At 49.1% G+C, this 26,201-nt stretch overlaps 1 protein-coding gene across 2 annotated transcripts in view; it reads left to right on the forward strand.

Moving 5' to 3' along the window:
- Positions 1 to 259: 259 nt before the first annotated feature.
- DSCAM (DS cell adhesion molecule) overlaps positions 260 to 26,201 on the forward strand; it is a 745,695-nt gene continuing 719,753 nt past the window's right edge. Inside the window, exon 1 of one of the 2 annotated variants that reach the window (XM_082722200.1) lies at positions 260 to 415. In XM_082722200.1, the coding sequence (XP_082578326.1) occupies positions 373 to 415 (43 nt within the window). In that variant the 5' untranslated portion in view covers positions 260 to 372. The remainder of the gene's footprint in view (positions 416 to 26,201) is intronic. The other variant, XM_082722199.1, reaches the window with a different exon arrangement.

Consider the following 26,201-nt stretch of genomic DNA (forward strand, 5'->3'; position numbering starts at 1 on the left):
GCGCCGGGTGCCCGGGATGAGCTCACGCCCGCGTCTGCGGCTCTGTCCACCTGCCGACCTGCCGGCGGCCCCCTGAGCTGACGGCGCACCTGGGCTGCAGCCCCGCCGGCCCGCTCTGGCCGCAGCGTTGGGCGCGGCGCCCGGGAGCAGGTGTGCAGGAGCGCAGCGCGCGGCGAGCGCAGCCCTCGCCCCGGAGCCCGGCCGCGCCGCGTGCCCGGGCGGCTCGGCAGCAGCGGCGGCGGCGGCGGCGGCGGCGGCGGCGGCGGCGGGCGGGCGGCGGCCCCCGGGCAGGTGGCGAGCGAGCGGAGCCGGGCGGAGCGCGGGGGGCGAGGCCGGCGCGTCGCTCGCGGGAGGCCGGGGAGCAGCAGGGGCATGTGGATACTGGCTCTCTCCTTGTTCCAGAGCTTCGCGAATGGTGAGCCTTTCGGTTTGTGCTGAATTTCATGGCTTGTACGGACCGGAGTGTGGGGGCATTGGGTGCATGGGTGAAGTCATTCCCTTCTGCGCCCCCCATCTGGGCTTAAATTGTCATGCGTTTCTTTCTGCCTTTTTTTTTTTTTTTTTTAAATATTATTTTTATTTCTTTGGGGAGGACAGGAGGCAATGTAGAGAGGCCGGGAGGGAAAAATTGCTCTGTAATCATTTAAAGGAGCTTACCTAGCAAAGTGACGGCTCGGAGCTAACTCCAGTACTAGACAGCTACCTCATTCAGAATAAACCAGGTTTGGCGAGAGGAGGAGAAACCGGGGAGATCGCCGCTTGCTTTGACACATTACAACCTCAAAGGGACACGACATTCCGAGTGTGGGCAGGTGGAGGGTCAATTAAGAACACTTGCTTTCGCATTCAGAGCTTTGTGGGCTTATAAAAGCTGGGCTTTAAATCTGCTACAATTCATCCCCGGCAGCAATGAAGCCTTCAAGAAAGCTCACTCCTTTCCCCCCTCCCCTCTCCCCAGCCTTCCGGGGTACTACATATTCCTCACAGTCATTTATGTAAAAATATGCACTCCTAAGCATGACATCATCTGAGATGTTGACAAATTTTTAAAAACACCTGTACAGTTGTACAGATGACATCAGTGACTATCGTAAATAGCATTCCTTTCGTCGCGCCTGTCAATATTGCATTTTGAAATGCTTTCTTCCTGGGGATGTGGAAAGCTATCGCTCTTGCCTGAGTCAGACCCAATTAGTAAGTGTGATTGCACCTTAGGTCGCCTGTCACGGCGTACATATGAACTCACATGTATGAATGGCTTCTTCTCATTTGGGAACTGGAGGGGGGAATTGTCATCATTCGGCATTGCCTGGGAGTAGCTAGCTGCAGCCTAAATTCCCAATTCAAATTTTGGATCACCAATCTGCATGAAATTTATGACTTGCTGACAGTTAAAATTAAACCATTAAGCAGAATCCCCTACCCAGGAGAGAGAGAGAGAGAGAGAGGGAGAGAGGGAGAGCGCGTGTGTGGGTGGGGGTGGGAAGGAGGAACTCTCGCCCTGGTGAGAAAATGCCAGAAGCCAAGGGGAGGCTCTGAGATTTTCTTGGAAGATGCACAGGGAAGCTCTGAGTGTTAGCTTCACAGGGGTGCATTTTCTTTGCCTATCTAGATAGCATCCTCAGAATCATCACACTGACAGGCCAAAGGAAACGCATAAACTTTGTAAAATTCAAAAAAAAAATGATGACTAAGAAAAGGTGGAGCTGAAAGGAGGCGCTCCTGAAATTAGCATGGCAGTGATGCTTCGCTCTCTAATATAACCTAAAGGGAGTGTTCAGAACTTTCATTTGGAGGTTTCCCAGCAGGAGAGATTCGCAACAAGTTCTGACATGACCCCATCTTTCCCAGAGGGCACTCTACCTCTTCCGCAGCCTCCTGGGGATTTACCTTGGGGGAGAGATCTGCCGTAGCTAATGGGTGGCGATGCACCAGGAAGGTTGGCCCTTTACGCTGCTCTGCTAATGTGAGCTTGGAGAAGACGCAAAAATCACATCCATCTCTCCCGTGCCCCCAAGCCTTCATGGCCTGTCTCACCTGTCAGGGCATACGTCTCTGGACTCCTTGGAAAGGCCGGGATCACAGGAGGAAATGAAATCTCCATCCTGTTGGGAAGTCCGTGTTTCAGGATGATGGAATCAGTTCCCATTTTACAGTTTTACGGTTAGAGGTGACAAAAATCGTATGGGAGAATTTCTGGTACTGTCTCTGATCCAGGATGCTGTGAGTGTGTGTGACTTAAAAAAAAAAAAATAATTTTCATACTAAAAGAATCATAAGGGAATCAGAGAGTGAGAAATTGTGTAAAACCTCAAATATTCTACATGGAAAATATATGCAAAGAATATGTCTGTGCATATTTATGAGCACTCTCTCCTTTTTTCCCTTGAGCATCATCTTCTTACACCTTTTTCAAGACCTTGAAAGTTGATTGATAAGCACTATTATTGGGACTGCAATGAACACAGGTAGATGTTACAGTATAAGCTGATATGCAAATGCATATTTTACGTGGCTGTGTTGTGTGGCCTGATGCTATCTAACAGAAGGCTATGGAACTCTTTTATATAAAAATGGCCCTCTCTTTATATGACCAAGCGTTAAAAAAAAAAAAAAAATTAAAAAAAGAAAGGCTTGACTGTAGAGCTCTGGGCTCTTTCATTTTGGAGGGGAGGGAATTAGCTTTAAAGAGTTTCTCAATGAATGATGTTCAATGCCTGCCGTGCAAAGGATCATAAAATATATGGTCATGTGAAAATAGACTAAGGGTCCAATTTGGAATGCTGTCTGTTCATAGGACCACATTTCAAAAATGTGAAATCAGATGGTTCTTACCTATCTGAATGGGAAAAAATATTTCAACAACTGTCTTAGTTTGGTCTACCTTAATTTTGAAAAATTCCCGAATGTGTGTGATGAAAGATCTATGAGTTCTAATACCTAAGCTGATGACCGCTAGGCCTCAAACAGCAAAAATGTCTGACATGATTTAAAAAAAAAAAATCTATTTGTAACAGATTAGGCAGTTTGATATCTGGGGGTGCTAACAAAATAAGAACCACACTTGGGCATCTGCGTTTTCATAGTGCGCAAGAGCATTTTTTCCCAGTGATGTAAGGGGATGTACATTTATTTCTTAATAAGAGCATGGTTGCTGGACAGGCTAGAGACAGGGTTTTGGGTGACAAATAGAAGTGAGAAGACCGTCCCTTCATGGGTTAAACCCTTGAATGAATTACCTCACCTGATCAGGTCCTGTCATCATGTTTAAAGCAGTCAACGTGTTCTGCAGCGTTCTGGAAATATTCACGGGAGACCTTCAGTTACAGTGCAAGGAATCGGGGTCCATGAATGTAGAGACACATATCCACACTCATGTCCCTGGATGGCTCTTCAGGGCAGGATCAGGCTGCATTGTGTTTAAGCACAATTTCTCCTGGTTTTGACCCCACTGAGCACATTCGAGTCTAAGATTCTGTTAAAAGCGTAGACAGGCCTCTGGATAAGCAGAATGAGGAACAATAAGCATATTTGTTACACGGAATACATTTTTTGATGGCATCTTTGCATCTCTATGTACGCACGTGTCCCCGACCTCTTCTCCTGAGCCATGGGATCGTGACCTTCGCTGCTTTGCTGTTTTCCTGAAGCTCGTGGGGCTTAGTGAAGGTGGGAGGTGGGAGGGAGACAGGTGTTCCTCAGGGTGGAGGTGGGGTGTCAGCCCCTTTCAGGCCTCACCAGTTCATCTCGGCAGGGTGTCCCACACTGCAAACTGGATGTTTTATTTAAATTTAGGAGTAGACCTTGGTGGGTACAAATGCACCTTGAGGGCTTTTAAAATGACTTATTTTATTCCTGTACATACACACAAGTGAACAGGATCATGAGGCGAATAATTTCAGGGCCTCCTGCCCTCCTCTCCCTCCCCTGTTTTTATTAAGCAGATTCCAATTCTATCTCAACATTTCAGAGCTCACCTGAAATTTCTAGCTCTCTTAAGCTGTGTGCCCCTGCCAGATGCCCTCTGTAGGAAAACAAAATGCCACGCAGACCTTTAATAAATGCCAAGAAGAGCTCTACTTCTTGACTCCCTCCTGTAGGCTCCTTGGCATGACCACCGTTCAGTGCTGCCTCGGGGAATCAGGGACCCGCTGGGCAGAATGGGGACAATACACGGCGTGCTGGTGGGGGAAGCAATTTTGACCCCCACAAATTGCCAATCTAAATGCCTAATTCCTGGGCCTCCACGTAGCTCTCCAAGTGTTTTATCAAGGACGTGTCTGGGATGAGATGCGATCACGATTTCCTGAAGGGACTCATGCAGTGTGCCCTGAGACTCGGTGTCGAATTTTGGGCTAAGAGAGAGAAGAAGAGAAAGAGAGAGATGGAGAAGGTCGTTTTATAAGGAAAGACCTATGAGCACTGCAGGAGGCGAGGTATTTCTGTCTGAAAAATTAAAGGTTGGATTTCTCAGTGGCTGCATTTGCAAAATCGATGGCATTGAAGTTTCCCCAAATTAGCTGAATTCTAGGGGTGAGGTTTGAACGTGCCTCATCAGTAAGGGACAGGCGGGGGAACGAGACATTGAGGCTTGGCTCAGGCAGGGTATTGAGTAGCATTTCCTTGGTTTCCTTGGTTTGTCCGGGGGTCGGGTGCCCGGGCAGAGCCGGCGGGGCTCGGCGTTCTCCAGGACAGCCGCGTCGGGGCATTTTCCCGGCTGCCGGGCCGCACACTGGCCCTCGGAGGCCGGCTCCGTCGCCGGCCTAGGAGACGGAGAGGTGGTGCTACCTGCATGTCAATTGTGTCCCTGCCGTAGGACACTAGTGGGCGGCAAACCTCGCCAGACTGGTGCAGCCAGCCTTCAGCAGAGCAGGCGAGCCCCCGCCTCCGGGAAGCGCGGCTGTGCTGCGTGCGGCGACCGGAGGCTCGCCTCCCCGCGACCGCTCCAGTCCCAGGGCCCAGACTCGGCGGTGGCTCCGTGCACCGGTCCGGTGGGCAGCCCGCCGTCTTTGTTTTCAATTTTACGATGGAGGACCCGGCTCGCAGCACTGTTTTGAGACCTAGAAGGTGCACAGAAAGGAAGGTGCATTTGCATAGCCCCTTCCAAACTGGCGGGGGAGCCCGGCCCAGGCGCGTGTGCGTCTCCTCTTGGAGGTGGCAGCTCCAGGAGCAGCCCCGCGCCTGATTGGCTGACCTTCCAATGTCATTCCGAGAGGCGCTGCCGGCTTCTCCTCCTGCTGATGGTGACAGGGGTCCGCCTCCCTGCCACGCAGGGCTCTGGGCCCAGGGGTCCCCTCCCCGCTCCCCCAGGCAGATCGGCCGGCACCTGTTCCCCTGGCCGGTGTTAACGTTTCCCCTCCGGGAGTAATGGGCACAGAAATTCCCATCTTCTATGCACCCCCCCCCCCCCATATTTGTGTTCTTGTTAATGTTTCGAAAATAGAAGAAAATTCGAAGTTGGCTTTCCCTCCCTGAATTTATGGGTTAAGATAAGACGGTGGGAATGGAAGATTCCAGCAGCCCGACTTGTACTCAGTTCTGGAGCACGACTTCTGCAGGCGACACTCTGCACCAGGGGGGCCGGAGGAAGTACCGTGGGGCAGAAAGATCAGATCACTGTTCCGCGGCTCAGAGGTTAGCTAGCTTCTCCTCAGGACGCTGGGCAGGGCTGGATTCAGAGACCTGCTCCCCCAGATTAGGCCCCCGCGTTATGCTCTGTCATGGAACCGTGGCCATTGTTTGGCAGTGTCTAGGGCAGTCCATCACTGTTCATTTCTTTGGCGCTTATTTGACTGCTGGCTGCCCCCTCTCTAGAAGGGAAGGTCCACCGTTTAGACCCACTGTGCAGAGCGCATGCATGGAGTAAGGGGAGAGGGATGTTGGCTGACCCAGTGAATGAAGACGAATGAGGATGAGGGACAGGCCCCTCCTTCCTTCCCCCCCTGGGCTCCTCTCTCCCACCCCCACCTCCCCCATCCCTGAGACCATGGTGAGGAAGGAACAGAAGCGAATGTTAGATTCCTTGTCTCCTGTCGTCTTGTTCTGATTCACGAACTTGATGGCTGTACAAGCGTTTATTTGCTAGAAATGCTGCTGGGGCATTTTCCTCTCTTTCCCCAAAGGGATTCACATTTGGAATAAGCGCTGGGACTCCACACTGGGCCATGACGGTGGTACAGTCGCTTTGGGTGCTCTTCCTGATGTGGACTGGGTCAAATGTCACCGAAAGTAAGTCCACAAGCGCACCAACCCCCGTGTTCTCAAGGACGTGCTAAGCGCAGGACTCAGAAATCCTATACAATCACCACCCTGCCGTGTTCCGAAAACCAGTCAGAAACATGAAATCGACACAGAGGTTTCCCTGGGGATTCTTGGAAATTCCTTTCTTCACCAAAGAGTCACCCGGGACATCAAAACAAAGCTCAGTTTCTTAGGCCTTAATTGTCTTAAAAAAAAAAAATCGCATTACTATATTTTTTCTTAAGTATCCCATTGATTTATGAGTTTCTTAGCGTTATCTCTTTCTTTCTCATTTTGCAACAAAGTGGAACCAAATGTAAAAGTTGGTTCCTTCATCAAAGGACCATGAAAGGAATGTGTCTTATTCATCATTGAAATTTCAACTTTTGTTTCAATACAAAAATCAGATTAGGTGTCAAAATTTATAATATTTACTATCTTTTGATATTTGATGATCTGTATTTCTGTGTTGATTTTCAATAATCACGATATTTTTATTTACTTATTTATTTATTTTAAAAATAATTATGGTAGTTTTAAAAAAGTCACTTGGCTGGGTGAATTTTTGGTCTCGAAGCCCCCTGGAATGTGTAAATATATGCTTTGGTTTAGCAGCGAGGGGAGGAGCAGAGTTGACAAGATATTTGTTGACAGTAGAGGAAGGAAGGGTCTCCTGCTCAGACAGACAGAGTGACGGACATTAATAAATCTTACCCTCATCCCTATTAAAGTTATTTTTACACAGACAACAGTGAGTAAGATTTAAGAGTGAGCAAGCAGTGCTATTTATAGAACGCCGTTTTTAAATGCAGCGGTTGAGACAGTGAAAGAAAGAATGGGAAAATGCGAGAGATCACCTCCATAACGAATGCTGGCTTCCCCTAACTCCCTGGCACCATACAGAACTTTTGAAGGAGACAAAAAAGGCATACCAACCCTTCCTGAGGTCCCGGGAAATCGCTGGGGACACTGCAGAATGTTCTAGAAATACTCTCTGAGTTGAAGTCTGTGTCTGACTTGGAGGTGGGGTAGGGAGCTGATATATGTATTGTTTGGAAACTGGACCTGGGTAGGTCTGGGGAGGGTGTGGAGCGTGCTGCGTGGCCACAGAGCCTCGCTGGGTAGCACCCACCGCTGCTCTGGGAGGTCAGCCACAGACAGTGGGAGGGCCGAGGCCGCCCGCACGTTTGCAGCAGAGCAAGTACTGAGAGAGGGGTTCAGACTTAGGCTCTTGTAAGATCACAGTCTCCTCCATGTTAATCAGTGACTAAGTTCTGTAGATTTAACTTGTTCCATCCACTCTTCTAGACGGGCAGGCCAGATGGGCGGGCCAAGTCACCACAGGCTGCTTGATTGATGTAAATGCTACCGGACAAAGAAAAGAGAACACACCTGCTCTTAACAATGAACTAGTTTCCCTTCCTAGCTAGCACTGCATCTGTTCCTTGTTACACTTTGGTTTACTAGTCTCAAGTGGGCCTTATTTTCTACTAAGAGTAGGACTCTTGAATTTGTATGGAATCGAATGAATTGTATGCTGGTGTACTGGCGATCTGAACAAAAGCCATGTCCTAACCTACCTCTGAGCACAGATGCTGTGAAAAGCATTTGCCTTTCGTCTTGTGAGGATGCATCTGTAAAATGGGCCATTTTGTGGCCAGCCTCTCCAGACTGGAATGCACACGTTTGCTGAGGTGGCGGAAGGCGTTGTAAACTACTTAATTACTGAGTTTGATTGACGTGAGCCTTGCCTCTTTTTTTTTTTTTAATTTTATTTATTTATTTGCCAGAAAGAAAGAGATAGTGCACAAATAGAGGGAGAAGTAGGCTTCCCACTGAGCAGGGAGCCTGATGCAGGGCTCGAACCCAGGACCCTGGGATCATGACCTGAGCTGAAGGCAGATGTTTGAATGACTGAGCCACCCAGGTGTCCTGAACCTTACCTCTTTTCATATTGAAATGAGAGACCAGGAAATAGTTTTAGCTTCATTTTACACAGAATTTAAACAATTCTTATCTGCTGTGCACAAACACATTGAAAGTGTAGAGATCTTTTTTCTAGGCACCTGAACTCTCAAATTACTCGACATTTCTGTAAAACCTACAGCAGTGATAATACTCTCTGAAGATCCCGATGACCTCAGGGTCTCCAGGGGCCCTCCACACCCTCAGGGACCTCCGTGAGGATCACGTCCAGCTGGAACTGTAACCCCCAGCAGGCAGGATGCTTGCCGAGGTGACCTGTGTCACACACTGAGGAGCCGGGCTGTGTGAAATGGCCGATGGCAGCGGAGACCCTCACCATCCACACCTTCTCCTAACAGTGAGCAAAGCGTGGACGTTCCTCATGAAACCCCTGCTTCCTCACTCACTGATGGACCTTCAGGACAATGGCAAGATTTCTGTGATTATGTCCTAGGACAGAAACAAAGTCAGAAGATAATTAGAACCACTGCAGTCCTGTGTGTTTTATAAATTTTATCCCCCCTCCCATTTTTTTTTTTTTCTACATAAAGGACCTGAGTTATGCTGTGGAAACTTTTGAGTAAACACATTTTCTCATTAGAGAGACCCGAGATTCATCTCTTCTCTCCACTGTGGCCTGACTTGATCGTGGGTTCCCACAGGACCCCGGAAACTCCAAATCCCAGTCTGCTTAATTACACTGTTTATTTCTTAATATTGGCTGTGGAGCACTTTTAATAACCGATTTGTAGCTGCCCGCGGAAGAAAGAACAATGCTTTGTAATATTACATGTGAGACTTCAGGGGTGAGCAGAAGACCCCTGACTGCAACATGGGCAACTTGACACCTCGGGGGGGGGGGGTCCCTGAGTGATTTTCCACTTATCCTATCGCTGGTCATTGCGGTTCCTGCAAAGGGTGGTTGCTGGCCACTCTGGCCATTGAACAAGAAATGCATAGCAAATGTGAAGTGCTCCCTAAGGGAAAGAATTATTCTTTCATAAATTATTCAGTTTGGTGAAACCCAGGTTAGCAGCCCCCATCAGGTACCTTGACGTAAGCATGGAAAGCAAGTGGGATGGTTAGTTACCCGACACGTGCGTGCGTGTGCGGACTCCTCCGGATCAACACCTATTACATCTTCCGTGCCTGCTGTTTTGCATAGACCTGGTGGCTATTTACATAGAAAACTGGGAAGAAAAATTTTGACCTACACGTGACGTTGGTATTTGTCTTGGGCAATTACTTTGATCTGTGGTTCATTTGTGTCTTGTGGCGTCTCACGTCACCACCCCCCTCTTATTATTTATGGTCCCAAGAGATCTCTCATTCTCCCTTTTGCCCCATCACTGATGATGGGGGTGGGAGAAAATGCTGTGGGCTTTGGTGGTGCCAGGTGCTTGGAGGCAGTGGGAGTAGCGCCTATGGGAAGACCAAAGATGCAGAGAAAGGGGCTGCACCAGCCCCCACATCAGGGTGACAGGAACAGACGAGGAGGAAGGAGAGACCAGCCTGCCTCTAGACATAGTCCGTTGACGCCTTGGGCCCTGTTTTGGTAATGTGCCTCTTTCTGGACCTTCTCAGCTACGGATCAAGGGCACTGGTTCTCAGTGCCATGTAGGCTGGGGCAGGGGAGAAGAAGATAAGGAAATTTTTTGGAGCGTCGGTCCCCCCATGAGTCGCACACTGGAGATTCCGAGGCCGGCAGCGTTTTGGGAAAGGGCTCTACTCGGAAGAAGTTCCTCCGGCCCCTTCCACCGTGTGCCTTTGACATCTCCTTCCTGCCTCCAGAGGCCCCCAACTTTGTGCGGAAGACTGAGCTCAGAGTTGTCTAGTTTCCCGCCTCTGACCCCCAGAAGCTCTGGTTTTGCAGCTCTGAGGTCCGCACGGTTGAGGAAACAGTCTCAGTTTTCTAAGCCACCTCTGGAAACACACACATTGGAAAGGAGCTTCCTGGCCCCTGTTGGACATAGAGGGCCAGACACTGGCTAGAGAGCCAACCCGGTTTAGTTTCAAGTGGACTTCAGTTCTTGCTGAACTCTGTGCTGAGCAGCAATTTACTGGCGGGATGAACATGTGTGGGGCTAGGGAGTCCCTGACTATGGATCGTATGGGTTTGGGCAGGTTGGGGGAGGAAAAGCTGGAAACACGGAAGACCCTTACTTAGTGGGGGGGGGTGTGTGACCCCATCAGGGGCACTCCTAATTGGGATGCTAATAGCTTGGGAATCATTTGCATCTAAACATATATATGTTTGCATGTCTGTGCATGCCATTTTTTTCTTACTGGAGTTTCTTGGGTGTTCTGGTGTATTGCCAACATGTGCTTTGCTTTGGGGCCTGGTTCCCTTTTGTTTTGTCACATTGAACCCTTCCTTGCCAGCAGCCGGAGTCCTAGCAGAGAAGCCCTTGGACACCTAAATGTGGTGCCATGGCTCCCAGCAGGAAGCCGATAGCGCGGACCCGAGTGGGTGACATCTATATAGAGCGCCCATCTATCTTGGGAGATGAGCGAGGGCAGATTGAGACAGGAGAGGAAAACGGATCTGTTGGCAGCGTGAGGTTTTGCTTTGGTCCCAACCCAGGAACATGACATACGCCTTCATTCAAATATCGGTGCTCAAGCTCCTTCCAAAGTCAGATAAAACCACTTGGGGATCTTTTGCTCTTTTGGGTTTTCTTGGTCTCTGCCTCCTTCGAGGCGATGACCTCAAACTGACTGTGTTTATCACATGAAGCGAGTGCCATCCTCCCACGTTGTCACGAAAAGAGAAAATGGTGGATCAGGACATATGTGCATTTTTAGACCTTGTCACATGTATGCTAAAATCGAGGACAATTACTAGTGGCAGAATAATCCTTTCAAAACACCGTGTCCTTGATTTTTGAACTAAAATAGACTTGAATATGTGCTGGAGAGAGGCCTAAATTCAGAGCCTTAAAAAATATCCTTTTGTGTCCTGAGATCTTATTTTAGATAATATTAAAAATAACTTTCCCTCCCAGGCATCTTAAACAAGTTTGATGTTATAATGCTTTGGCGATTTTATTGTGATTCACCGCAGAGATCATCTTTCAGAGCGGCTGTTTTGATATTTAGCTTTAGAAGAAAACGGTATGAAAGGCATTGCAGGCTGAAGAAATGTGATTTCTGCTTACTCAGAACTCCAGGAATTAGGGGAGACCCCGTTTCTTTGCAACAATAGGCTCCTACTCCTACGTCCCTTTAAAAGGGGGGCATTGTGCTAGGAAGTCAGCCGCTCTGCCGAGGGAGTTCGCAGAAGAAGATCTCGTCGAAAATAGCTCCTAGTCCCTCTCTGATCTGGAGTTCTCAAAACCGCTGCAGTTTGTACAGACTGTTCTCTTTAAAATTTTGCTCCGGCGTAGGTCACTCTCTTTTGATCTCTCCCCCACGGGAAGAGCATAAATATTTCCATCATCAAGTTTAATGACCTGCAAGAGACGCTTGAGTCATTGTAAACGGTTAAACACTTTCCTTAGAAGAAATACAAATGAGAGCTCGTGTGACTCAAATTTATTATTAGAGTAAATCACCTTAACCCGTAGAAAATATTTATTACATGCTGCAGTTAAGTGTGGAGTGTTTCCCCCTTCGGTTCCTGGCACCTGCCTCCCCCGCAAGTGTGAGCATCCTTCGAGCCGGGGTGTCTAATGGCCCAGCTGCCCAGGGCCGTGTGGGGAGTCCCCCCTGCAGTGGAGATGGGTTTGCTGGGAGCACAGCGGCTTTCTGCCCTTGTCTCTTGTCATTCTTTTCACCTTCCTCTCTCTTTCCTTGGAAACCGGAGCAAATATCTGAACCTCCATGCGCTCAGGAGAGGGAAGAGAGCTGTATGGCCCCAGGGTCCGAGGCCTCCCTGGGGCGGGGGCGGGGGCGGGGGAGGGGGGTTCTTACATGGGCAGGTGGAGGCACCTGTGGTGATCCTTCAGCTGAAGTCTGGATGCAAGGGACAGGGTCCTTTCAGCCTGTGGGGGACCCCCTCGGGGGTGCCCATGGAAGTCTAGAGATCTTTGCGTCGGGGGAAGCTGGTGTTTAGATAATTGTCTGGAAGGTCCAGGCATTGGTATCCTGGGTTCTTGTGAGCTCTAAAAAGAGCCATGAGACAGAAAGGAAACACTGCAGCTATTATTTGAGGCTCATTATTTTTGGCAGATGGAAGTAAAAGACTTCCCCTCCCCCGCGCCCTCTTATGATCTGATCATTTTGAAAAAGGGTAGGATCTTGACAAATGGTGGTCTTCTGTGAATTTAGTGGTTCTAACCAAGGGCAATTTCACTGCACCCCCCCCCCACGGTGACAATGGGCCCCGTCTGCAGACATTTTCAGTTGTCACAGTTCTCGTAGGGGAGGGGTGCCGTGGGCCCTGGAGACCAGGGATATCGCCCACCGTCCCCCAATGTGCAGGACAGACACCCCTCTTCCCCAATGATAAACAGTTATCTGGTCCAAGATGTCAGTCGTGCAGGGGTTGAGTGACCCTGAATTAAATAGTGTGGGGCTCAGTTCCTACACAGGAATATCAGGTTTGTGCTTCTCTGTGGGTGCTGCAGCGGCCCGGGAGAGACGGCAGAGGAAGACGCTCTGAATCTCAGTTGTAACTCCTGGGCTGCTAAATTCATCGCTGCTGATACTTGCCGTTGATTAAGCTTGATTTACTATTTGCTTCTAATTTTTTCACACAGAAAAAGAGGAAATCCAAACCGTATCCCCTTTCAGGCCAAGTCACTGAGAACAGGAGTGCCGAGGTGTTCCTCCAGGCCTCTTCCCCCCCTCAAGTGATTATGCTAATTAGTGTTTGATCAGATGATTAAATTATAATTCGATTAATCCTGCGTGCAAAGCGCTCGGAATGCATTTCTCTCGCCTGGTTACGCTGTGCCCGGAGCGCCCTGTTCTGCGGGCTGACGGAGGCCCGCTCTTCCTGAAGATGTGGATTTCTGTTTTCAAAGCCTTGCAGAGCCTTTGTTGCATGATACCAGGCACAGGGGATATTTCTGTAACCCACTGTCCCAGGCAGGGGCTGGGCTGCAGAAGCCTCTGGGAAACATGGAAATCCTACTTAGGAAGCACCAATTATTTGAAGGCATAGGATGTGGAGGAGGGCAGGGAGCACCCCTGCCCGCCCGGAGAGGTCTATGGGGCTCTCAAGGCCACTAGGCCCGCCTTTGGCCCCAGAAGGCACCTTCCCTGCTGCCTTCCTCCCAGTCTGAGGGGCACGTGAGCTGCCTGTATGTACACTGGTCGTGGAGCCGTGTTCGCTGTGTTTATTTCAAGTGTGTATTTCCTGAAAACGGTGTTGTGTGTTTCCGTTTTTAATATGGCTTAAGGTGGTGGTGTTCATCACGGCCTGCTTTTCCATGCCCGGACTTCCGTGTAGCTGACTTGGAGGTGTGCTGAGTGAAGGCTTGCGAAATGCCCTGTGCTGGGAGGAACTTGAGATGTGTTGGAAACCGCGTGAACGGATTTCGCCTCCGGGACGAGAGGTTCTCATGGGTCGCTTTGTGGTTCCAGGAGCGCAGCGGTGGTGGGATCTCGCTTTACTTGTCCTTTCCGTCTCCCTTCACGTTTTCGTATTGCTGGTTGTCTGGTTACTAGAAACATCACTATTCAGGATATGCTTTTTTTTTTTTTCTCTTCAAAATACCTGTGTTTGGATCTGGCTGGATATTGTGACATTTGCGTTTAAGAACAGACCAGACGATGATCCCTGTGTCATCTATCCCACATACCTTGTCCTGAGAACTGCTGGGGCCACAGAACTAATAACATAGGGTCTAAACACCTACTTAGATTTTCCCATCTCCCCTACTCTGAGAAGTGGGCACTATCACTTCCAAAGGAGTTTATTTATTTATTTAATTAGAGAGCACAAGTGGGGTGAGGGGCAGAGGAAGAGGGAGAATCTCAAGCAGACACCCTCCCACCCCCAACTCCAATGAGTGTGGAGCCCAATGCAGGGCTGCATTTCCGTCATGACCCTGTGGCCACCTCACTCATGGCCCTGAGGTCATTACCTGAGCCGAAATCAGGAGCTGGACTCTCAACCGACCAAGCCACCCCGGGGCCTCGTGTGCCGAATCATTTGTAAGAGAGTACAAGCTCTTGATTTTCTTTGAAGAATAGCATTCTACTTGTAATTCTTCCCATAAAAATTCTTCCCATAAAAAATAAAAAAAATGAAAGGAAGAGGAACTCACATTTACCAAGCATCTGAGGCATGCAGGCACTTGGCTTACTGTCTTATGCACATTTGTCGTGTTGGTAATAAGAGTGATGACGATGTCGGTGGCAATCACGGGTGTTGCTGATTGCCGAGATCCGAGGTATGACTTGGAGAGTTTACGGTAGGGCCCGCAATGCCCGAAGCTGGAAGGTAGGCGTTCTTGCCTCCGTTACCACCGTCAGGTGAGGTTAGACGGTGTGCTGCGGTGCACGGTCGTCAAATGGCAGACCCGGGCCTGGGCGCTGCTTGGTGTCCCTCCTCCTCAGGTGTGCGGTGGGAAAGCGCCTCCAGCGTCAGTTTCGCAGAGTAAGACACCAGGGTTTGCGGATGTTGGACGAGGGCTGTGGTCAGATGGAGCCTGTCTTTCCGGGTCCCTGTTAAGCTGGAGCCTGTCTTTCCGGGTCCCTGTTATCTCCGCATTGTGAGCTGCTCCTGATCCTCCCGACAAAACCCCGTTGACTCGTTTAACTTTTTTTTTTTTTTTAAACTTTGAAAATGATGATGTTAAATTTACTTTAAAAGTTGAGCCATAAAAAGTTGTCTTGAGAAAGTGGAATATCATCTCTGAAGAATGAGTGTAGGAATGGGGACAATTCATTTGCTTTTCCTTGTCAGCGTGGCTTACGCACGTGTGCTGAGGTAGGCGGGTAAGGGACAGGTTAATTAACTTCCATCCACTTCGTGGCAGAGCTATTGCGTGGCATCCAGTCCTGCTGTCGGTGAGCTTAAGAGTGACATTTATATTCCGTTCATGTTTCGTGGTGGGACCTTCCTGAGCCCCCAGATTTAAATTGTGTGCCTGCTTTTCATTTATTTATTTATTTTTAAGATTTTATGTATTTATTTGAATGAGAGAGATCACAAATAGGCAGAGAGGCAGGCAGAGAGAGAGGGGGAAGCAGGCTCCCCGCTGAGCAGAGAGCCTGATGCAGGGCTCGATCCCAGGACACTGAGATCATGACCTGAGCCGAAGGCAGAGGCTTAACCCACTGAGCCACCCAGGCGCCCCTGTGTACCTGCGTTTAAGTACATCAGATTTCATTTGTCCTGAACAGACCGTCCATTCTCACAGGTCAGAATGTTGGACTGAATCTAGTTTTTGAAGCTGGCCATTGAAGACTAGTAACCAGGTGTTGGTTTAGCCTCAACTGGGCTGTTAGGAAAGAAAGATACAGATTAGTTTTGTGCCCACAAGTCTGAATCTTATCAGTGCAGCTGAATTATTTCACTGGTTTGTCCATGGGGCAAGTATCCCAAAGAGCTGAAAAAACACAAGCTGGACATTCACACTCACAGTAAGTGAGGACGGTGGATGGGTGTGCGTGCCTGTGAACACACCTGCCGTGCCGTGGCAATGGTCTTCTTGTTCAATGTTTACGTGACATTCAAACAGGACTTGTAGGAAGATCCACGGCCCAGATATGATGAAAATAGCCAGCCCCATCAGTGCTCAAAGCTTGAATGACCCAAGCGTCCCTTAGATGGGGGAACTGTTTATTGACTGCGTGGCATCTTGGGGTCACGGCTTGAGGTCATTGGTGGGAGGTGCTAATGGAGTCAAGGCCGGGATCCCCCAGTTGGACTCCTGTCACAAAGTTTGCCTGCATTTCTGTCCACTCAGCCACCACGCAAATCACAGAAGCCCTGACCACAGAGAGGTGAGAAGATATCGGGCGTTTGCCTGTAGGGTCACTGTTGGGTGGCGTGCTGACTGTACCTATTTATAGTCATCGCTGATACTTCCGGAATGCTGACCACTCAGCAGGGGCTACGCTAAGTGCTTCACTGTATCATCTCATTTAATTTTCAGTCAGGTCTTTGAGAAGTGGGCACTATCACTTGGGGGGAATCAAAGTGCATCACCTCATAGGAAGGTCGAGAGGCTTTCTGAAGTCATTTGTCCAGCTAGCGGTGAAAGCAAGATCAGAACCCGGGCAATCTCATTCCAGAAGGCCCGTGTCGACTCCCTGCCTCAGCTTGCCCATTAGGGAGCCCTGGATATCTGGGCTGGGTCCTGAGCACGCACACTGGTGGGAGTGGCGACACTTGTCTGGGGAGCTGGGAATATGGGGTATGCTGGGGGCTTGGGTTGGGCCAGACCATTTTCTTAGCATTTTCTTGGAGGAAGATGATGGAAAAATGGGGAAGTGTGGGTCCAGTTTGGGACTTTCAAGGTTGGTCTGTCCCCGTCACAACCTTTCTAGGGTCTCAGCTCTTTCCTGAACTAGGATGCTCAGTTGGTGAGGGACGGCCAAGCCCACGCTGCCTGTCCCGTGCTGCCCAGTGCCGGTCATCACCACGTCGCAGCCTGTGGCACGTGTTCCTTGCCTTCCAAGGTCTATCCCCATGGTGCTTGGGTTGAAAACTAAACCCTCCAGATTCCGGTAGACGGTGCTCGAAGTCTTGTCTGGCGCATCACCTGACAGCTGGTGCTGCTGCTTTCACTCTAACAACGGTTCCTCCGGTCCCTTTCATCCTGGTGCTTGCGCCTACCCTGAGTTCCCCTTGTCTCAGAGACTTTAGGAAACACCTGATGAGACCCAAGCCAACCACGATGCTGCCACAGCAGAGCAGCTGAGCCGGCCTGGAGAGACCCGCCCTGCTGTTCTCACAGGTCCGAGGTAGAGGCCGCACACCTCGAGTGGGCCCTTAGGTCAACCCTCAGTCCTGCATGGGCGCCTGTAGCTTCCTGTTTCTGTGGGTAAACGGTTTTCCACCTTCTCCTTCCTCTGCAAACCTCAAACTGCTCTTTGTTGTCTACTTGCAGCCAGGGAACTGCTTGGACTCCCCCACAGGGCCCCCCGTTTATCACGGTGTCCTGTCGTGGTGTCTTGCCCAGGTGTGATCATTTCCCTTCACCGCGGGAGTGAGGGAGGGGCTCAGTTATGCAGATGATGGGACCCTGACTCTGGACCCTGAACAGAGCAGGTGGACAGCCAGATTTTAGTCGTGGAGGCTCACTGCCCACGGGATGTCCACCGGTGCAAGGCCACGGTCAGGACGGAGGGAGCCACAGAGGAGGCTTCGCTTTGTTGAGGGTGAGAGCCCCTTGCTTCACACAGAGGATATGGTTGGCTTGTCGCCATAACTCTGCAGGCCCACGGGGCGGAAGGCATGGACCCTGGGCTCAAGGGTGAACGGGGACTGAGCCTGGTCCTCCGACGAGGAGGCAGATGAGGCTGGGGGTCTGTGTCTGGGGGAGCAGAGCGAGAAAGGAGGACTAGGGACCTGGCCGTTTGGAGCCCTTGCGACTTTACCGACGTGGAGGCAACACTGAACATGAGCGTCCATTTCAGGTTCAGCACCACAACCCCCATGTATGCTGCCCTCCGCCCCTGACCGCGGAGGCACCTGCCCCGCCCCTCACAGGCTGAGGCCTCCATCCACGGGCAGAAGCGCACTGCCTCCTGTCCACATAAGGGTCTGGCCTCATGTCTGTGTTCCCGCTCTCAGGCACGTCCCGATTTCCCTGTCTCGTGGGTAACGCACCACAGGACCTTCTCTCGCCCATCGGCACACCAACATGCGGACCGACACTACGAACACGTAAAGGCACGGACGTGTAGCGCACACGGACACACAGAACACGCTCCCGGCAAACCCGCCCTTCAGCGCTCCCCTCACCCCCTCCCTTCTCTGACACCGTTTAGAGCAAAACTCCTCACAAGAGTGGCGCCCAGCGGCACTGCTCACGCAGTGAGGTGAGGGTTTGTGTCCAGGGTCGTCTGCCCGGCTCCACTGACACCGCTGGACGGTGTCACCCCCATGTCCCTAGTCTTCGACTTCTTAGATCCCAGATGCTTTCGACACAGGAGGTCCGGTCACTGTCCCTCCTGAAACACCTTCCCTGGGATCCTGGGTGGCGTCGACGGTGAGCTTGTCTTCTGCCTCTCTGGCTCCTGCTTCCTGTCGTCTGTGCAGAGTCTCTTCTGCGGTCAGATGCGAAGAAGGGATGCGGCACCCCAGGGCTCAGGTCACAGACCCTCCCCTACTTACTCCTCCTGTAATTTAGTTTAGGCTGCGGCGTGAAATGCCATGTGTATGCTGATGACGTCCACATTCGTCTCTCCATCCACGGCTCCCCCTCCGCGCCCCCACTCAGACCCTTCAATCCTCTGCCGACTGCACATCTCCCCTTGGAAGCCCTGTAGGCATCCAAGAGTTTCTGGACTTTTCTCCCCACATCTGCTCCTGTCCCAGGTCTTTGTCGTCCTCGGTGAGAATTGCTGTTCACCCCCTGCTCAGGATAGAGCCTTGGCGTCACCCTTGGTGGCCCCTTTCCTTCCCGACTCAAGGACACCACCAGCAGGTCCCAGGGACCTGACTTTCAGAATATGACCGTGTCTTCCACTTCCACATCCAGCTCAGGCTGCTGTGCTCTGTGGGAGGCTCGGCAGGAACCGGACAAGGGGTCTGTCCTCGCGCGCTCCCGCCTTGCCGCGGGATTTCCATCCAGTGTCCACAGGACCTGCTTAAATTATACATGTGACCGCAGTACCTTTCTGTTTAAAGCCAGTAGGGACATCTCCCATCACCCCTAAAGTAAGCCCAGCATTCCTTCCTGTAACCCAAAGGGCCTCCAGGACATGGCTCAGGCTGGACACCCCACGCCACCTCGTCTTCAGCCACGAGGGACTTCTGGGCATTGCTCCAACAGGCTGAAGTCGTCCGTGCTCAGCGACTCGGCTTCCCACTCCCTGCCCCTTCGTCCTGGGATGACCTACTCTTGAACTTTCCACTGTCTGCTTTTCCACTTCACTCCGTCCTCTGCCCGCATGCTGTCTCCTAGGAGCGGCCTCTACGAGGTGAAGTAGAGTGGCTTTCTTTGCCTCACTCTGTTTCCTCTGAGCAGTTATGGGTGCTGGCGATAATGTGGTGATTTGTCTGTGACCTCTTTCCTCTCACCAGGGAAGCAGGGGCCTTGCCTGGGTCTTGGGCCCCAGGAGAGCTCCTGAACCCTGCAGGTGCCCAGCGAGTGTTTGCTGACTGACTGACTGAGTCAGTGAATGTTCTTTACAGGGCTCTAGCTCTAAGGGGCTTGATAGTGCTCTCTTTAATCCTATACTGTTTTTCCCCCGATGGGGTGACAGCATCTCTGCATACCAGGAGCTTCTCCCTGTGGAAGATTTGGACATGCATACTGATAGGAAGCTCAGCAAGCATCACACCCTACGATTTTCAACTCTGACCCATTCTCAGAGGCAGAAAAATAAAAAATACCTTAATTAAAAAAAAAATCATTGTCACCACCAGACTGAGTGAGAATGGTACAAGAAAGAAGACCACTTCTGTAGGTTTTCCGTGGGTCATGGCAAAATCCCAGGGAAGAGAGGATAATTCCCGACTGCGGAAAAGGCTGGTTGCGGTAATGATCACCATGTCGGACACGTGGAGAAGGTTCTGCAGGGTTTGTGGAGGCAGAAACAACTTCTGATATGACTGTTTAAAAAGTGCTTTGGGGAGAAGGAGGCTTCAAGACTCGCCTTTCAAGAAGGTGCATATTTTCACTGGACAAGGTGGGCCGGAAAGAGATGGCAGGTGCAAAGAGGGAAAGCAGGAAAGTTCTGGATGGAGGAGGGCAGTAGCTCCATTCAGCTTTTGTGCAACGTCGGAGGAGAAGACACATCTAAAATGGGACAGGATAGGGGTGCCCGAGTGCCTCAGTTGGTTGAGCATCGGCTCAGGTCATGATCTTAGGGTCCTGGGATCGAGTCCCACATTGGGCTCCGTGCTCCGTGGGGAGTCTGCTTCTCCCTCTGACCTTTCCCCTCTTCTGCTCTCTCTTTCTCTGTGAAATAAATAAATAAAAATAAAATCTTTTAAAAAAATAAAATGGGACAGGAGCAGAACATGGAGGATTGGAATCAAATTAAATTTGTATCTAAGGCTTTTGTGTAAAAATCATAGTCTGAGTCATATGACTGATCGGTGCCATGTGTTGTCTGGGGTGCCCAGGAAGGCAGAGCTGGGAACCCTGATGGAAGGGTGGCCAAGCAGCCTGTGTTGGCTGCCCAGAAAGGGGACAGTCAGGCACTGGGATGGTGGTGGGGGCTGGGTGCTGACAGAGAGGGAGGAGGGTCGAACAGGAACATTGGTAGTGAGAATCTGAGTGTGGCTGCTGGAGAGGTGGGGTCTAGATTATCCCCGTGGACCATCTCACTATGTGGAGTTGCTGGCAACCTAAAGGCATGAATGACGAGTAGGTTTGTAGTCTTGTAAAATCATTGCTGCCCAGATTCCTTCCCTTGAATATTTCTTTTTGTTTTCTTTTAGTGGGGGTACTATATGGAATTTGCCTGCCTGAGCGCTATATGTGGAGTTTTATAGTGTCCAACGAGAGGCATTGCATGATTTGGTTACAACCTGAGAGAGCCTGGAAATTGGACAGTAGTTGGTACAGGTCAAGGGTTCACCCCAAGAGAGGAACGAATACATTCGAACCAGTGAGAGACCCACAATCTTCATTTCATTTAGTTCTCCCATTTCTCCTGAAAGTAAAGCATTCGAAAGTTTAACATTGACCATGAGTCTGGGTTGCAATGTCACTGTGGCAACCACCGCCTGTTAGTTGTTGATAACTAGATACATTTTGGTTCCCTTTCTTGTGAACCTGTTTGGATTCTGTAGTCACCGGTGAAAGAAGGGTCAAGCGGAGGCGACCTCATGTTTCTGTTGTGTGACCTAACTAGATTAACCTTAAGAGGCACCAGATCAGAACGTTGGCACCCAAACATCCATTTTCTCCTATTTGTATACTGTGCGCCACAGAAATCTATGATGGGGTTAAAAAATTCTAAGTTAAAAATTTTATTCCATGTTGTGCGTTTCTCAAAATCTCTCCACTCTTAAATGAGTCAAATTTAGATCCAGCAGAATTCAACTTAGTATAACTTCAACCTCAAAATAATTTATGGCTCAGTTCATAATCCACACTCGTGGTCTCATTTCTTGTGTGACTTACAGGGTCTCTTTTTTGGTTTATCTCTTTTGTCAACTCCTTTCCTTTCTTCCTTTCTCTCCGTGCCTTCCACACGTGTTCACACTTCCTCACATATGCTCTGTGTGTCCTTAGATTAAGCAGTATTTCTTTATTTTTTTTTAACGATTTATTTATTTATTTATTTGACAGAGATCACAGGTAGGCAGCGAGGCAGGCAGGGCGGGGAGGAAGCAGGCTCCCTGATGAGCAGAGAACCATTTGCAGGGCTCGATTCCAGGACCCTGGGATCATGACCTGAGCCAAAGGCAGAGGCTTAACCCACTGAGCCACCCAGGTGTCCCATTAAGCAGTATTTCTTACAATGCATTTATTAAAAACTCCTTTGCTTTTGTATTTACTGATGAAGAGTTGTGCTTTCAGCACTGAAAATTGAAAAACTCAGTCTTAAAAAAATTATTTTATCTTTTCAGTGTTCCAAGAGTCATTGTTTATGCACCATACACAGTGCTCCATGCAATACGTGCCCTCCTTAATACCCACCACCAGGCGCACCAAACCCCCAAACCCCCTCTCCTCCAAAACCCTCAGTTTGTTTCTTAGAGTCCACAGTCTCTCATGCTTTGTCTTCCCCTCTGATTTCCTCCAACTCACTTCTCTCCATCTCCCCATGTCATCCATGTTATTCCTTATGCTCCACAAGTAAGTGAAACCGTAGGATCATTGACTCTCTCTGCTTGACTTATTTCACTCAGCATAATCTCTTCCAGTCCTGTCCATGTTGATACAAAAGTTGGGTATTCATCCTTTCTGATGGAGGCATAATACTCCATCGTGTATATGGACCACATCTTCCTTATCCATTCGTGCATTGAAGGGCATCTTGGCTCTTCCCACAGTTTGGTGACTGTGGCCATTGCTGCTATGAACATTGGGGTACAGATGACCCTTCTTTTGACTACATCTATGTCTTTGGGGTAAATATCCGGTAGTGCAATTGCAGGGTCATAGGGAAGATCTATTTTTAGTTTCTTAAGGAATCTCCACACACAAAGTGGCTGCTGAAAATCATACATATATATGATTTATGCTACAGATTGTGATGAGCTGTGATTATCTCAAGGGACTGAATGTTACTAATGTTACTAATGTTTGATCATGGAACCAACATGAACTTACCAATGGGTTTTCTTAGGAAGAGATTTCTTATGTAACCAGAAAATATATACTGTGCATATCTTATGCCCATTGGGAGTATAAAATAAGAGAAGAAAAATAGAAAAAAAGATTTCTGCCCTTGGAGAACTGGCCATTTCGTTGGGAAATCATGATATATAAATAAGGAAACAAGATCTTTTTAAAATGAAGGTATTGGGCGCCTGGGTGGCTCAGTTGGTTGAGTGACTGCCTTCGGCTCAGGTCATGGTCCTGGAGTCCCGGGATCGAGTCCCGAATTGGGCTCCCAGCTCCTTGGGGAGTCTGCTTCTCCCTCTGACCTTTTCCTCTCTCATGCTCTCTCTCAATCATTCTCTCTCAAATAAATAAATAAAATCTTTTTAAAAAAATGAAGGTATCATAAACTGATAAGAAAATTACCTGGGTAATGTAGTTTAGTCAGATTTAAAAATGAGTTGTTGATGGTCCTGAAAAGGAATGCCTTTAGTACATTTAATAAAAAGGAGGGAGCTTGCTTTGTGCGGTGAAGTCAGGGAAGGCTTCATGGAAGAAGAGCAGCATTAGCCGAGTCCCGTGGGGCATGGATCAGGGCTGGACAGCAATTTGAGGAAGGGGGACATTGGCAGCAATGGTGTGTGTGTGTGTGTGTGTGGGTGTGCGCGCGTGTGCGTGCACGTAGATTGGAGGCTTGGACGTTGGGGTGAGCATTATAAATCTGGAGACTGATTCATGGTTCTGTGGGAGGCGGAGGAGCAGACTTCAGGCTTCCACGAGAAGATCTGAAAGACTCTGGGCATAGGGCCGTGTGGGGGACCCCGAGTTCCCCACCGTAGCGAGCCATTTAGAAATGGTCTGAAGCGTGTGTGCCCGACTCAGACTTGTGGCCAACAGCTGTGGTCTGAAGGCAGCAATGGCTGCAGCTCCTTCCCGAATCCCAGAATGGGCACTAAGTTTTTGCATCATGGACAGGAGAGGGTTTTTGTTTAAGGCCGGAAAAGATGAATAGGAAGAAATAAAATAAGGAAAACGCAGGGAATTCCCCATCACTCATAAACGAAGAGCTTTACAAAAGGTAGAATTTACGACTTCTCTGTGTGCTAACACCAGCCATGTTTTATGATCTTATAATTATCTAAAATATCTTGTCTTGCTGTCTGCACACACAGACGGGTGGACGCTGTACACAGAATGAGTCAAGGCAAAGTCTGTGCTAAGATTATTTGCCCAGAAGAGGATCTTTACCACTCTATGAGGTGTGTTAGGGGAAAAAAAAAAAAAGAAGTTTAATTATTCATCAAAGTTATAACCTAGTTAAATTTAGTCTTATTTGAGACCTTCCCCTTAACCTTTTAGGATATAAATTGGATTTGTATGTTAGTTCTCTGACTCCGTTTCACGATGGGTCTTAGCTTCCCTTCAGCACATTGGAATGTCCAGGGGGCTTGCTATCATTGCCCTTTGATGAGACACCCTTCCTAAAGAGAGACTTACATTTTTAACTTCCTATTTCCCCTCTTTAAAGAGAGTGATTCTGTTTTTTAAATTGCTACTGCAGTGACTCATGGAATGGTGTCTTTGCAAGATCCTTCTGCACGTGGCGCACAGGAGGGGCAGAGTTTGGGGAGACATGGGGGGGACCGGGAGCTGGGCGTGCGTAGTGGTCCCGGGCTGAGGGGTGAGCCCTGGAGGGAGGTGGACGATGGCTCTGACAAGACCCCGGCTTCTAGTATGGGAAGAATAAAAAATTGCAGCTTGGCAAAATCAAAACTTGGTGTCGTTTTGAGAAATTAGAGTCAACATGTTTGCCATGTTGGGGAGAAGATATTTCTCCGATTATTGATAGTGGAGTTTAAAGCCATTTGCTAAGTGGAAGACAAATAGAATAAAGACGGTCATTCTACTTTGGAGAAGTTCTTGGTTTCGTGAGGCAATGGATGCTACTTCGTACATCAAAACTGCAAGGTTCCTTCTTTTCTCCTGCCTCTGGACTTCAACTTGAACGTAATGTTTTTTGTTTTTGTTTTTGTTTTTTCTCACTATACACATGTGACTCTCACCTTTTACCCAGGTGGTTTTTTTACCCTGATGGTCTCCTGCAGAAAGCCTCCATTCATAGATCCTCACGGGCACACTCTTTCTCCACAAATTTCCACCTTATCACAGTCCTGAGAGTGTCACCCTACTTCTCGAATGAGGCGTGAATGCCTCAGAGTCCTTAGAGCCCTGGACAGTGAGACACAGAAGGGACTTCGGTGGCCGCCCCTCCAGCTTCTGTTTGAGAGGCTAGAGGGGAGGGGACCGAAGGGGTGTAGTGGACCGCTCTCCTAAGACACCTTAGGGTTTGGACAGAGCTAGGATCCAGCCAGCTGACCTGCCTCCTGGTTGCAGGTAATTTTCATCATGCTGAATGCATGAAGGGGGCGGAGAGGAGAAGAAACTGGGAAGTCACGTGGAGGTCAAAGCAGATCCGAATGTAGGCACTCTGTCCTGGCTGCTTAGTCCATTATGCTCTCCTGGGGTGACTGAGATGGCTTCTTTGTACTAGAAATTCATCAGGGTTAGTAATTACTGGCATCAGCTCTGTGTTCCTACATGCATGGCTTAACGAAAGCTAAATTTGGCTATGGTGAGGAACATGTCCACGGTCACTACGTGTTTGGTCCTTGCGTTTTTCTCCCAGGACTGCCTGTCTTTTGTGAAGATCCAGAAAGAGGTTCTAGTGATGGGGACAGTCCCCCTCTTGTCTGGGAGGAATGAACACGGGGACAGAAGGCGCCCGTCCCTGGGCTCAGGCCAGTACAATGCTGTGGCTCAAGGCGATCTGTGTTCAGTTATGATACAATGTTAAATTAGCTGAAAGAGAATTTTTCTGGTTACTTGAGTTTGCCTTTTGGACTCCATTAATTATTCACTGATTAAATCGTTTACATTAACTCTTTAGTCGTCTGAAAATAATCAGCCTTTAGGCGGCTTACTGTTCTCTTATTCCTCACTCAGCCTTTTGTGGACGAGTAGCCTTGGGCTTTGGAAAAGAATCCCACATACAGGAAGGTGCTCAATGTCAAATGAATGGGTTAAAGCAAAAATGGGCCACGTACAGCTGATGAGATCCCACATTCTGATTTCTTTTCCTACTTCAGTGAGAAATAGCACAGGTGCCCTTCAGATCTAAGTGTTATTTTAAATCTTGAAGAAGCCCTTTCTTATAAAATAATTGGTCATTTTAAAGTAACAATGTCTTGGGGCGCCTGGGTGGCTCAGTGGGTTAAGCCGCTGCCTTCGGCTCAGGTCATGATCTCGGAGTCCTGGGATCGAGTCCCACATCGGGCTCTCTGCTCAGCAGGGAGCCTGCTTCCTCCTCTCTGCCTGCCTCTCTGCCTGCCTCTCTGCCTGCTTGTGATCTCTCTCTGTCAAATAAATAAATAAAATCTTTAAAAAAAAAAATAAAGTAACAATGTCTCATTGCAAAAAAACAAAAAAACCAAAAAAACAAAAAAACAAAAAAAACAAAGAAAACCAAAAACATCTGTTTTCTTTTTCATATATCCATTTCTTGTTCCCAAGGAGTTTTGGTTGTTACATAAATTTGGTGTCCTCTTAGGGATGATCATAGCACCTCAAAAGAAAGTTTTGGGATAAAGA

The sequence above is a fragment of the Mustela nivalis genome, assembly GCF_964662115.1.
Source record: "Mustela nivalis genome assembly, chromosome: 1".
NCBI classification, from domain to species: domain Eukaryota; kingdom Metazoa; phylum Chordata; class Mammalia; order Carnivora; family Mustelidae; genus Mustela; species Mustela nivalis.